This window comes from Camellia sinensis, unplaced genomic scaffold, assembly GCF_055761805.1.
Source record: "Camellia sinensis isolate YWXY unplaced genomic scaffold, ASM5576180v1 Unanchor3, whole genome shotgun sequence".
In the NCBI taxonomy this organism is placed as follows: Eukaryota; Viridiplantae; Streptophyta; class Magnoliopsida; order Ericales; family Theaceae; genus Camellia; species Camellia sinensis.
In genome coordinates this window covers 3,969,765-3,984,087 of record NW_028129178.1, presented here as the reverse complement: position 1 = coordinate 3,984,087, position 14,323 = coordinate 3,969,765, and the positions used below count along the sequence as shown (strand labels likewise).

General features: G+C 45.8%; 1 protein-coding gene across 1 annotated transcript; it reads left to right on the top strand.

Moving 5' to 3' along the window:
• The first annotated feature begins 11,165 nt into the window (after positions 1–11,165).
• On the top strand, positions 11,166–11,633 carry LOC145816213 (uncharacterized). The gene has a single exon (XM_082912509.1). The coding sequence runs from the start codon at positions 11,166–11,168 to the stop codon at positions 11,631–11,633; it is 468 nt and encodes a 155-aa protein (XP_082768635.1).
• Positions 11,634–14,323: the final 2,690 nt, after the last annotated feature.

The window sequence follows — 14,323 nt, the reverse complement described above, 5'->3', positions numbered from 1 at the left end:
GCTTATACAACAAGCTTGGTTAGAGGGCAATCCCTCCATACACGTGTATGGAGGGAGGCAGAGTTGGTGCCAGCTATCACAGCTGGCACAAAATATCTCCATAAAGTCGATGAACAGTAGTCGGCTGCCCAAAAATGTCATTTTGACAAAATTTAGTGCCGACCGGCAACAAATAGTGCCGACCGGCAATAAAAAGTGCCGATGGCATCAAAAGGCCAGCCGATGGCCTCTAGCTGCTGCCGGTGGTGTGTGGGGATGCCTCACAAGGCATTCCCTGCCTCTCCCAGGCAAGATGCAAGTGTTTGGTGCAAAACCAGACACTTAACGGTCGAATTCGGAGATCTTGAGGCAAGGCGCGTAGCCGAGACCTCCGGGAACTCCAAACGAACACAAACATGGATGATCACCGAGTGTTCAAACGGTGACGTCCAAGTCTTGAGGACGGTCAAAAATGGGTGTCTACAGGGTGCCGGAATTAGCACTCCGACGGACAAGTTAGTTCAGATACTCAGGGTAGCTTCTTTGCTAAGTTTTGTGAAGTGATTCTTACATACCTTTCTATAACCGTTGTTCCTGTATTTATACCTGTTCTTTTTGATCCTCGGGGCCAGGGCCTACTTTTTAATCATTGTCCTTTCTTTTATGTGGCCCTAAGGACTTACACTTTTTCAGCACATATATTATATTCGGCTCCCCACTCTCGTAGGGTATAGCCGATTAATATCAGTCTTCCAATGGTACGCACCATCTGATTTTTCCATGTATTCGGCCCCCACAATTGCCCCCCGAACACCCCATTGACGGAAGTTAATCGGTGTGTTTGGTCTTGAATTGGAAAGGTTAAAATAGGTTAGGCGTCTTCGCATACCCCAATATAGATGTCAGTATGCGCACACCTTTTCGTTCATCATTACGCTTTCCCACCTCAATCGTGCGTCTCGCAGTTATTGTGATTTGAAATTTCAGTCCTTTCGAATGCACAGTTCGTCGAGTATTCGAGACTCTTGGACTGCCAGCAGATATCCCTTCTCTGACTCGTATTCTTTGCAACTCTTCTCTGTCTACCCTCGTCTCCCTTGCTCCTTCGTAAGTCTTCTTCTCTTTTCTTTATAATCTTACTTTTTGTTTATTATTTTCATTTTGGTGAACCCTTTATTCCCCGTGAAAATGGCCAAACACTTGAAAGACCTCCTTTTTGAGGGTCGTGTCTCCGGATTCCGGCGATACTTTTCCATCCCTGACGATGTTCATTTATCTCTAGTGACGGACAACACTCTGGATATGAAGAGAGAGGATCAAAATTCAATCATCTTTCCTCTCCTATCCATTGCAGAGGGCGGGGTCCGTTTTCCCCTACATCCATTCCTTAGGGCCGTCCTCCGCTATTGGGGTCTGATTCCTTCTCAGCCCAACGTGAACATTTTTCGAATCGTAATGGGGATCGCAGAGTTGAACCAGTGCCTCAGGATCATTCTTGGGATTTCAGCCATTCGGCACTGCTATGCTTTAGCCAAATCTTCTGGTCGGCTTGGGCGGTACTTTCTTAGGGCCAAGGATACTGACCATCATTTGGTAACCATGCTCGCCAGTTCTGGCAAGCGTGTGGATGACGTAATGGTCAATATCCGAGGGAACTGGGAATTTGGCAAAGGCGAGGATCGCCTAGACCCTATTCCCAGACGGAGGGGTGAACCAGGTTGCTGTGTGTCTCCTTGTGTTTTACTGAACTTTTCTTTTACTCGACTTTCCCCCTGTGTCTAACCCTTTGCCTTTGCAGGCAGTAATTTGAAAAAGATTCTGGTTTCTACCGATGACGTAGTCCTTGCACAGGTTGCGACTGCACTCGGATACTTCGGCTGTCCAAACTTACAGAAGCAAGTGAAAGCGGCCCACATACTTCTTCGATACGAGCCTTCTTACACTACTTTTTCAGCCGCTGACAATATTCCAATTCCATCCGGCGATCGATAGCTTGCGGCTCTTATCTTCCCTAGCTTCAAGAGTCTCAGACAAGTTGGTCTCGAAGCCTCTGACTCGGGGCAACACGTCGAGCTGGTGGTAGAGGTAGTCGCCGAACCAGACAGAGAGCTCGCTGAGGAGGCCGAAGAGGTTGGCGAGGACCTAAACTCGGCGTTTGAGGTAGCCAAACGTAGTCAGCCTACCTCGCCGTCCACTTCAGGTCGGGCGGAGTTTTCTTTTGGAGATATTTTTGGAGGTTTGGGAGACTTACTCGACGATTTTTTTGAAGGTATGGCTGGGGAAAGCCTGACGTAGATGGCTCGAAAGAAAAATGCCGAGGGTATGGCCGCCCGTTCTGGACCTGCCTTGGTTGAGTCTTCTGAAACCGTTATTGAAGAGCCGGCTAAGATTGTTGTGGCCGAAACAGTGAAAGAGGTTGAACAACCAGTCATGGATGAACGGTTGATTCCGGAAGAGCGGAGCAAGAAGCGTAGCGCGCGAGGGAGAGGTTGGCTCAGAAGATAGTCTTGCCGACAAAAGGCCTCGCTTAGAAGAATCGAACGTGGTTGTTCCTTTTATTGTTCGGCCAAAGATTAGAGACACGCCAATTCTTTCTGACGCATCCATCATTACCGACCCGGTGGTAGCCTTGAGCCTGGCGGCGTCAGTCTCCCTACCGGCTGATAAGGCATCCATTCATGCCGTGCCGGATTTGGTGGCCATAGCCCTATCTGCGCAGCCGGCCCTTTTAGTAGGTGAACTTTGACTTGTTTTGATTTTGGTTGCCTATGGCATCTAATGATCCCAACTCGTTTTGCAGACGGTAGGGAGGATCACCGACCTGGGCCGCCGCCTACACGATGCCCTTGAGAGGATTGATCGTTTGCAGTCAGAAGTGGTCGATCAAAAGAGCAGGGCCGAGTTTGAGATGATGAGGGCCGCTATGGAGACTGCGCGTGCTGAAGCCGAAGTGGAAAGGGCTCGGGCTGCCGATCAGCACCGTTCTGATGCCGAAGATAGGGCGAACGCGAGCAAAGAATCGCTTAGGCTCGCCGAGGAGGTGCTTAACAGGATGGAGACTGAGTTAGCAGAGTTGAAGGCGGCCAAGGAAATGGCAGAATCTGAGGCTTCTGCCGCATTTGAAGCAGAAAAAGGTGCCGCCTTCAAAGAATACGTAGATGAAGTCCCCAAGTTTGAGAATCGGGGGTTCAAACACGGGTGGCTCAAGGCCCTTGATGCCGCTGGGTTACATATGCCTTGCCAATTCCTTCTGAGCAGGTGGACGTTGAGCCACTTGAGCCTGACCTTGAGGATTGATCTGGGAGTCATTCGAATTTTGTGAAATACTTTCCCTTTTAATGTATGTTTTTGTTTTTAGGACTTTTGTTGGTTCCAAGTAGTTTTCATGTATAAATTGGCTAATGTCTGCGCTCAATATATTAATGAAAATTATCTTCTTGTTTCACTACTAATGCGCAGTTTGTGATGTTATGTTGGTGCAGAATGTTTGCCTTTCACTACTTTAGTTAGAATGACTACTCTGTTGACCTTTCTATGATTGAATATCATGGCAATCTTATCATTCGTATGCCGAATAGTTCGTTGGTATTATGCTGAAACGATTTATGGGCCGGCTGGGGCATTTAATCCGAATAGATTGATTAATCTGCCCTTGCCCCAGGCGGTGCATGATCATTCGGGCGCCAGAGGAGGCGAACTTAGTTTTGTTGTCGATTCATGGGCCAGCTAGGGCACTTAAGCCGAATGTATTGATAAATCTGCCACGCCCTTGCCTCAGGCGGTGCATGATCATTCTGAAGTCGATTCATGAACCGACTGGGGCACCTAAGCCGAATAGATTGATTAATCTATCACGTCCTTGCCCCAGGCGGTGCATGATCATTCTGAAGTTGATTCATGAGCCGACTGGGGCACTTAAGCCGAATATATTGATAAATCTATCACGCCCTTGCCCCAGGTGGCGCAAGATCATCCTGAAGTCGATTCATGAGCCGACTAGGGCACTTAAGCTGAATATATTGATAAATCTATCACGCCTTTGCCCCAGACGGGGCATGATCATTCTGAAGTTGATTCATGAGCCGACTGGAGCACTTAAGCCGAATATATTGATAAATCTATCACACCCTTGCCCCAGACGGGGCATGATCATTCTGAAGTTGATTCATGAGCCGACTAGAGCACTTAAGCCGAATATATTGATAAATCTATCACACCCTTGCCCCAGGCGGCGCATGATCATTCTGAAGTTGATTCATGAGCCGGCTGGGGCACCTAAGCCGAATAGATTGATTAATCTATCATGCCCTTGCCCCAGGCGGTGTATGATCATTCGGGCGCCGACAGGTCTATCCAGTCGGCGCTGGGCGATTGAGGTTTTCACAATTAATGAAATTGCCTCGAGGGTGCTGCCTCTGTAAAGGATAAATGATTAAGGGTACAACTTTTATGAATACAGTAAAGAACTGACTCCAGCTTTTGAAGGTATCGTGTGAATGTCGAACAGACTTTTCTTTAACAGTAGAGGGGAAGCGAGGATGCTAGCTGAGCTGGGTGGAGACATGCATCGAGGTGGTGACCCTTCGCGCACAGGGGGTAGGAGTTCCAGGGATCGAGAGAGGTGTCAGTCTCCTCGATGTCGAAGCAGGTCGCCCAGGCGAGACAAGCAGTCGCAGGGTAGATCTTCTCAACCTCGAGTCGAGAAGGGATCAGACTCTAATCCGTGCCCATTAAGCTTTGCGGTATTTGTGGGGAATAGACCCATGACAGAGGTGGACTCGATCGTTCGGGACCCAAATGTAGCGATCGAGTTTGCTCGACAAATTTTTCCTCCTGAGGTTCAGCAATCGATGGTAGGTCATCAGGACTACGAAGTATTTCACGAAGGCATTCATGGGGCGGTGAAGGGGCTTTACACTGCCTATGAAATCGGCATGCGGTTGCGCGCTGCCTGCCGAGAGATGGAGAAGAAAGAGGAATGCATTCGAAGTTTGGAGGCTTGCGCAGAGGCGGATGAGCGCAAGATAAGGAAGGCCAAGGCGGCCCAGGCACAACCTGCCAGGCACGAAAACCCAATCGTGGAAGAAAGGGTTACCAGTCGGCTCATCAGTTCCGCGCTTGCCGATCGTGAGATGACGAGTATGTTCGCAATGGAGAACGCGAAGGGGAGGGCCTATGAGAAAGGTTTTCATGACGGCCGAAAAGTTGGAATCGAAAAGACCAAGGAAAAACTTACCGAAGTGAAAATCGTGGATTTAGGCACGGTTGGATCAAGGCATCTTAAGCCGTAGAAGCTCTTTGAGCGTCGGGCATTGATTCAGCATCGCCACTCTACCACAGTAAACATTTTCCGTTTTCTGCTTTTGAAGTCGAGAAGAGTGAAGATGAGGTGATGTCGTATAAGTATACTTATTGTAAGGTTGAAACGCAGATCGTGTTCAAAACTATCTAATATATTGCTTGTTTTATCGAATAAAAAACGTTCTGTGATAAATATTTTGTTGCAGTTCGTATTTGGTATGTTTGCGTTTCGTTTTACTGTATATGTTTGAATGAATGTATAAACGTTGATCAGCAGGGTCGACCCATACGTGATAGCCGTTTATCCCTGAATGAGGCTATTGTAACTTGAGGAAGCCGAAAGCCAGTGGGTAGAGTGGCTGCGACAAATTCAACTCGGCTCGGGGCCTAGATTTTCGGCCAGTGCACGTGTTTCAAAAAGTCGTTTGGATAACTACGCCATGGTGAATGTCAACCGACATTTTTCTCATGGAGTTTAGTGTTAGTGAAATCGCCTCGGGATTGGGGCCTCTAGATCGCTGCCAGTATTAAAAATAAAAGGAGTGGGCGCTTCGCGTAGATAAACAATCACTCATGTGTGGTGGGATAAGTGGGGATGTTAGTTAGAGGGAATGGAGTTCAGCCGATCTTGGTGTTGCCATGGAGCGCGGCAGAGGACCCATCCGTATGGGAAGTAGGGCGTCCAAAAGTTGGTATGAACCTTCAAGTCGTCGAAGCCGATCACCCCGAAAGGAAAGGCAACGACCGTTGGGTTTTTATCCTTCCTTGTCCTGGATCTTTGCCTTGACATTGTCAATGGTATCAGGGGAGGACTTGGGCACGGTTGGCTCAAGGCATTGCAAACCGCGGAGGACTTTCAGATGACGGGAGTTGATTCGGCGCTGCCGCTTTACCAATGTGTCTTCTCCCTTTTTTGGCTTTTAAGTTTGGAAATGGGTATTGTAATGCTCAAATGCAAGTTGCGTTTAGGTAACAACTGTGTGATTAAATAAAAATTGTAATGCTCAAATGCGGGTTGCGTTTATGTAACAACGGTTTGATCGAATAAAAAGCTTTATTTCGAACATTTGCGTCTCATTCTGAATTTTTTATATGCTTAGTTAAGCACCTTATTTGTGATGTTGACGAGTTTTGTTTTGTTCGTGCCAAAGGGTACTCCGAATCCGGCGGCTAAATCGGCACTCAGGTGTCATGCACCAAAGGGGCTCCAAATCCGGAGACTTAGTTTGGCCAATCGTGATATCCACGAAGGGCGCTCCGAATCCGGAGTCTTAGTTGGCCCTAAGGTGTCATGCACCAAAGGGGCTCCGAATTCGGAGACTTTAATCGGCCCTAAGGTGTCATGCACCCAAGGGGGCTCCGACTCCGGAGACTTTAATCGGCCTTAAGGTGTCATGCACCCAAGGGGGCTCCGAATCCGGAGACTTAGTTTGGCCAATAGTGATATCCACGAAGGGCGCTTCGAATCCGGAGACTTTAATCGGCCCTAAGGTGTCATGCACCAAAGGGGGACTCCGAATCCGGAGACTTAGTAGGCCCTAAGGTGTTATCCACCAAAGAGGGCTCCGAATCCGGAGACTTAGTTTGGCCAATCGTGATATCCACGAAGGGCGCTCCGAATCCGGAGATTTTAATCGGCCCCAAGGTGTCATACACCAAAGGGGGCTCCAAATCTGGAGACTTTAATCGGCCCTAAGGTGTCATGCACCCAAGGGGCCTCCGAATCCAAAGACTTTAATCGGCCCTAAGGTGTCGTGCACCCAAGGGGGCTCCGAATCTGGAGACTTTAATCGGCCCTAAGGTGTCATGCACCTAAGGGGGCTCCGAATCCGGAGACTTAGTTTGGCCAATTGTGATATCCACGAAGGGCGCTCCGAATCCGGAGACTTTAATCGGCCCAAAGGTGTCATGCACCAAAGCGGGACTCCGAATCCGGAGACTTAGTCGGCCCTAAGGTGTCATGCACCAAAGGGGGCTTCGAATCCGGAGACTTTAATCGGCCCAAAGGTGTCATGCACCAAAGGGGGCTCCGAATCTGGAGACTTTAATCAGTGCAAAGGTGTCATGTACCCAAGGGGGCTCCGAATCTGAAGACTTAGTCGGCCCTAAGGTGTCATGCACCAAAGGGGGCTCCGGATCCGGAGACTTTAATCGGCGCTAAGGTGTCATGCACCAAAGGGGGCTCCGAATCCAGAAACTTTAATCGGCCCTAAGGTGTCATGCACCCAAGGGCGCTCCGAATCTGGAAACTTTAATCAGCCCTAAGGTGTCGTGCACCCAAGGGGGCTCCGAATCCGCAGACTTTAATCAGCCCTAAGGTGTCATGCACCCAACGGGGCTCCAAATCTGAAGACTTAGTTTGGCCAATCGTGATATCCACGAACGGTGCTCCGAATCCGGAGACTTTAATCGGCCCTAAGGTGTCATGCACCAAAGGGGGACACCGAATCCGGAGACTTAGTCGGCCCGAAGGTGTTATGCACCAAAGGGGGCTCCGAATCCGGATACTTAGTTTGGCCAATCGTGATATCCACGAAGGGCGCTCTGAATTCGGAGACTTTAATCGGCCCTAAGGTGTCATGCACCAAAGGGGGCTCCGAATCCGAAAACTTTAATCGGCCCTAAGGTGTCATGCACCCATGGGCACTCCGAATCTGGAGACTTTAATCGGCCCTAAGGTGTCGTGCACCCAAGGGGGCTCTGAATCTGGAGACTTTAATCGGCCCTAAGGTGTCATGCACCCAAGGGGGCTCCGAATCCGAACACTTAGTTTGGCCAATCGTGATATCCACGAACGGCGCTCCGAATCCGGAGACTTTAATCGGCCCTAAGGTGTCATGCACCAAAGGGGGACACCGAATCCGGAGACTTAGTCAACGCTAAGGTGTTATGCACCAATGGGGGCTCCTAATCCGGAGACTTAGTTTGGCCAATCGTGATATCCACGAAGGGCGCTCCGAATCCGAAGACTTTAATCGGTCCTAAGGTGTCATGCACCAAAGGGGGCTACGAATCCGGAGACTTTAATGGGTCCTGTAATAACCCGACCCTCGTACATGTTCTTTGTTATATTTTCGGATCCTATTTTGTGATTTTAAATGCTTACTGTGGAATCCTATGGGAAATTTAAATTAAGTAAGTAAACCGTGTGATTCAAGATGTCTATCTGTTCAATAAGGAAAGTATCTGTTACATGAGAACGCTTAGATCAGAAATTTGAAGCCTTAGAGGCTTAATTATCTGAAATTGATTTCACATATGTGATCAGCATAATTTTTAAGTAATATTAAGTATGTTTATGCAATTTCAATTTAGGATGATTAAACTGAATGATTTTCGTTTTATTCACCTATGATATGCTTATATAGAAGGATATATTCATGTTCATATCCTATAACTTAGAAGAGTTTCTTCAAGCTATTTCCTAAGAGAGAAAGGATGAGAGAGAGAGTGGAGGTTTGAGAGGAATTCAACAAGGAGAAGGTAGAGAATCTAAGGAGCTCAAGCTTAAGGTAAATCTAATTATTTCCTACAACCTTTCTCTTAGCTTTGAGTAAGATTTTCCCTTGGTTATGGTATTTGAAGATAGTAATTGTAACCTTATGTATGTGTAGAAGTTAGTGGGTAGAATACTCTTACTTGGTTGCTTGATTCACTTTGAATTAACCATGGAGAAGTTGTATTTGAGCTTTTACTTTGAATTCAAATATGTGGATATATGTTCATGGATGTGTAAAGTTAGAATTCTCATGGATATGTGTATGTTGTGAGCTCAAGAATGATGAACTAAATTAAATTGATGTAATTGCCATCATCTTGACATGATTTTGGACCATGTATTATCAAGTAAGAATGTTAATTTGAGCCTTGTAAATATGTACCAAAAGATGGGATTTTGTAAGAAATTTTCGGACAATTTGAGCAGAATCGCCGCACGTGCGGGGGTCATGGCCGCACGTGCGGGAGGTGCTGCCGCACGTGCGGGAGTCATGGCCACACGTGCGGGAAATGGTGAAAAACAGGGGCTTGGACACTGTCAAAAAGGCACGTGCGGGACATTTTTGCCGCACGTGCGGGAGAGTTTGCCGCACGTGCGGCCCATGTTGAAAAACGTGGATCGCTCCGTTTTGCGTGTAGAACCCTCGAATGTTGTCGGAATATGTATTTAATGCCTTTTAATATGTATAAATTCCTCCGAAGTAAAACGAAACAGAAAGTGATCTAATATGGAAAGGAAACTAAATTGTGTAAGGTTGAATGTGTGCAGGGCACACTCCGGGAAGAACAAGCACATCATCGCAACACTGTGAGTAGTAGTACCATTATCTTCTTTACATATGGTTAATGATTTTCATTAGCATTTCGTTTACACGACTATGTTAATGTCTCAAGTACGCAACTATGATTAATGTTTCAAGTATGTATGGTTCATGTATGTATGTTAATGTTGAAGCATGTTCCAAGAATGTAAAGAAAGGAATGAGAAAGATAAAATACCTTTATTCTATAAGACGCTGGGCCTACGGCCACTCATTATAAGCTATTGCGATATGAAGCAGAGTGCTACACGGAACTAAGTGCTACGATGTGAGCCACCTCTAGAATCCGTGTGATACACCTCTTGAGTTCGTATAAGTATACCTTCAAGGGCTTCAATGCCAACAAGTTACAAGGGCCTTGTGCCACACGTTTCAAGGGCCTTAGTGCCATATGTTATAAGGGCTTTATGCCACCATGTTTAAGGGCCTTGTGCCACTATGTTCAAGGGCATTATGCCACCATGTTTAAGGGCTTCAAGCCGTTATGAATTAAGAATGTGATATATCAAGCTTTTATGTTCAAGATTGGGCCTAAGGCCGTTATAAGATGAATACAGAATCAGGCTAACTTTGTAACCTCTGCATTTACACATATATTAATATATATGTCATGTTTCAAGTTGAGCATTGCTTCATTATGTATTACTATTCACTGAGCTCGGCTCACTCTCTGTTATGTCTGTTTCTGTAGGCAACCAACCAGGTGGTCAATCCTAACCTATGATGCCCGGTTCCTTTTGACAACCTTCGTGTGTCCAAGCACTCACAAGGCCATCCATTTTGTGAAGTCTACTAAGATAATTGGCTTATTTCTTGGCTACCCTTCCAAGGTTGATTGTGTATAACTCCAATAGTTTTGTTACATGCCCGACCACAGGGCTGGGTCTGTATATGTGTTTGTATATATGTACTGTCAAGAAATATTTTTGGATTCTATCAACCTCTTATGGTGCATGTAATGTATGAGATCCTGGCATGTTAGAAATAGCTCAATGGGATTTGCTTAATTTTGTATTCTTGTATGTTTTGTGCTTCCGTCAAGGCCCCATATGATATATATATATACCAGGTTAAGTGTCCGTTTCTGAAGTGGTCATGCCCAAATTTCTAGGGGCGGGTTTGGGGCGTGACAAGTGGTATCAGAGCACGAGTTGCTGTCTCACACACGGGTCCATTGAGCTTTAGGGTGTCTAGAAAAGCGTTAGGCATCTCGTATGACAGTCTGAAAGTATATGAAAAAGCGATGACAGCGATAAGTCTACTCTGATAATGTTAACACTTTTGAAATATGTCTATTATGTATAAATGATTATTGTGTAGGCAATGGTGAGGACAAGGACAGAAGATACAGAAGATGCTACTTCTGCACGGCTGGATAGAATGGAGAGAATGATTATGGAAATGGCGGAGACCCTATGGCAACAACAGCAACAACCACAACAACCACCCCCACTACCGGTACCTCCACCGGCAGTACAAGATTTCCATGTTGAAGACCGGACTATCACCCATACTAAGGAGTTTAAAAAGATGAAACCGCCATCCTTCAAATGAGGGATAGAACCAATGAAAGCTGAAGCATGGGTGTTGGGAATAGAGAAGTTATTCGAAGTCTTTCCTTGCACAGAAGCTCAGAAGGTGCAATTGGCTGCCTTTACTCTTGAGGATGAGGCACGCAGATGGTGGATGCTTACAAGAACTGTACATCAAGGGTTGACATGGGACAGATTTTTGGAATTGTTTTATGACAAGTACTTCCCTCAAAGCATGCGAGATAAGAAGGTAACGGAATTCGAAACTCTCAGGCAAGGGAACAAAACCGTTGCGGAATACGAAGCCCAATTTGCAGAATTAGCTCAGTTTGCACCCCATATGGTGGATACGGATTATAGGAAGGTGCGCAAATTTGAAGGGGGATTGCGGAGCGCTATCCTGGATAAGGTCAACATGTTGAAGTTACCTACTTACGTTGATGTGTTGGAGAGAGCCGTTATAGCGGAAGGGAATCTTGCTACTCAGAGTCGAATCTCATAATGGAAAGGGAAGAGGCAAAATACTCAATGGTCGAAGGGGTCGCCTGCTCCACCAAACAAGAAGCAGATTTTAGGGAGTTCAAATACTTCTACCCCTAGTCAGGATTCAATACCGACTTGTCCGGAATGTGGGAAGAAGCATCGTGGAACGTGCTATCGGAAGTCTGGAGCCTGTTTTCAGTGTGGTAAGACGGGTCATTTGATCAAGGATTGCCCTCAAAGAAACCAACAAAATAATAATAGAACCACTACAAGTTCAGCGGGGTCTGCACCAACTTCCAATACCAAGGCAACTGTTAAACCCACTAATAATAAAGACACTGCGAGACAAGGTAGGGTGTTCGCACTGGTTCCGGGAGATGTGCAAAACGCGGCAACAGTGGTGTCAGGTACATTTATCGTTCACGGTCATTTCGCTCATGTATTATTTGATTCTGGCTCCACCCACTCTTTTGTGTCGAAACTATTTGCTCCTAATTTAGATAAAACGGAAGAAAAACTGTCTTATATGTTGTGTGTATCTTCACCTTTGGGAGGTCCTGTGATTTGTACTTCTATATATGTTGCTTGTGAACTCCAACATGGGGATATCCGGGTGTATGCCAATTTGTTACCTCTTGATATGGCCTATTTTGATATTATTCTGGGAATGGACTGCTTAGGTGAATATGGTGCAACTATAGATTGTTTGACTAAACAAATCAGTTTCTACCCTCCAGGACAATCAGAGTCTACTTTTCAAGGACATGGAGTGACTCCTCCACCTTATTTAATTTCCGCAACAAGGGCTTGTAAATTAATTCAGAAAGGGTGTCAGGGGTACTTATGCAGTGTGCTAGAGGAGCAAGTGGTGAGTGGGAATACCGACATGATCCTAGTTGTCTGTGAATTTCCGGACGTCTTTCCCGAAGAATTACCAGGACAGTTAATAGACCGTGAAATTGAGTTTACAATTGAAGTAGCACCGGGAACTCAATCCATTTCTAAGACTCCGTATAGAATGTCGCCAGTTGAGATGAAAGAATTGAAAATGCAGTTGCAAGATTTATTGGACAAAGGATTTATTCGTCCGAGTGTATCTCCGTGGGGGGCACCAGTTTTATTCGTAAAGAAGAAGGATGGGACACTCCGGCTTTGTATTGATTACAGAGAGCTTAACAAGGTCACAATCAAGAATAAGTATCCATTGCCAAGAATTGATGACCTATTTGATCAGCTTCGAGGGGCACAGATCTTTTCTAAGATTGATCTACGGTCTGGATACCACCAATTAAAAGTCAAGGCTGACGATGTTGAGAAGACAGCCTTTCGAACCCGGTACGGTCATTATGAATTTTTGGTCATGCCCTTTGGAGTTACTAATGCCCCAGCAGCCTTTATGGATTTGATGAACCGCGTTTTTAAGTCCTATCTGGATGAATTTGTGGTGGTCTTTATTGATGATATCCTCATTTATTCAAAGAATACGAAAGCTCATGAGACCCATCTTCGCTTAATTCTTCAAACCCTCCGGGAAAAGAAATTGTATGCAAAGCTAAAGAAATGTGAATTTTGGCTACTCGAGGTGGCGTTTCTGGGACATATTATCACAAAGGAAGGAGTTTCTGTTGATCCACACAAGATTGAGGCGATTGTGAAATGGCCGACTCCTACCAATGTGACTGAAGTGCGTAGCTTTATGGGGTTAGCTGGTTATTACAGGAGATTCGTTCAAGATTTTTCTAAGATTGCTGGGCCACTTACACAATTGACTCGAAAGGGAGTTGCATTCGAATGGTCAAAAGAGCGGGAATCTGCTTTCCAGGAATTAAAAATGAAATTAACCACAGCTCCAGTTTTGGCTTTACCATCTGGCACTGAAGGGTTTGTAATTTACAGTGATGTGTCCCATAAAGGATTAGGGTGTGTGCTTATGCAAGGTGGTAGGGTTATCGCCTATGCTTCACGACAGCTTAAACCCCATGAAAAGAATTATCCCACGCATGATCTTGAGCTCGCGGCGGTGGTTTTTGCTTTAAAGATATGGCGGCACTATTTGTATGGTACTACCTGCGAAGTTTACACCGACCACAAAAGCCTTAAGTACCTTTTTACCTAGAAGGAATTGAACATGCGGCAGCGTCGGTGGTTAGAGTTAATTAAAGACTATGATTTACAGATCCATTATCATCCTGGTAAGGCCAACACGGTTGCAGATGCTCTTAGTCGGAAAAATATGGGAGATTTGGCCAACCTGTTTACGGAGCAAAGGGAATTGGTAAATGAATTGGATAAAATGAGGGTGGAATTCAAGATACCAGGACAGGAAACAGTACTGGCAGCAGTAATGGCTCAACCGACTTTGCTTGAAGATATTAAGTCACATCAAATGGAGGATGACGTTTTAAAGAAGGTATGTGATGAATTGGAGACCAAGCCACAATCGGGGTTCAGTTTAATGGATTCGGTACTCAAATTTCAAGACCGAGTATGTGTTCCCAATGTGTTGGAACTTAAATGGAAATTGATGGAAGAAGCACACGCCTCAAGATTTTCCATGCATCCGGGAAGTACTAAAATGTATCGGGATTTGAAACAAAATTTTTGGTGGCCAAACATGAAAAAGGAGATTGCAGACTTCGTCTCTAAGTGCTTGTAGTGTCAGCAAGTGAAAGCGGAGCATCAAAGACCAGCGGGATTATCACAACCCCT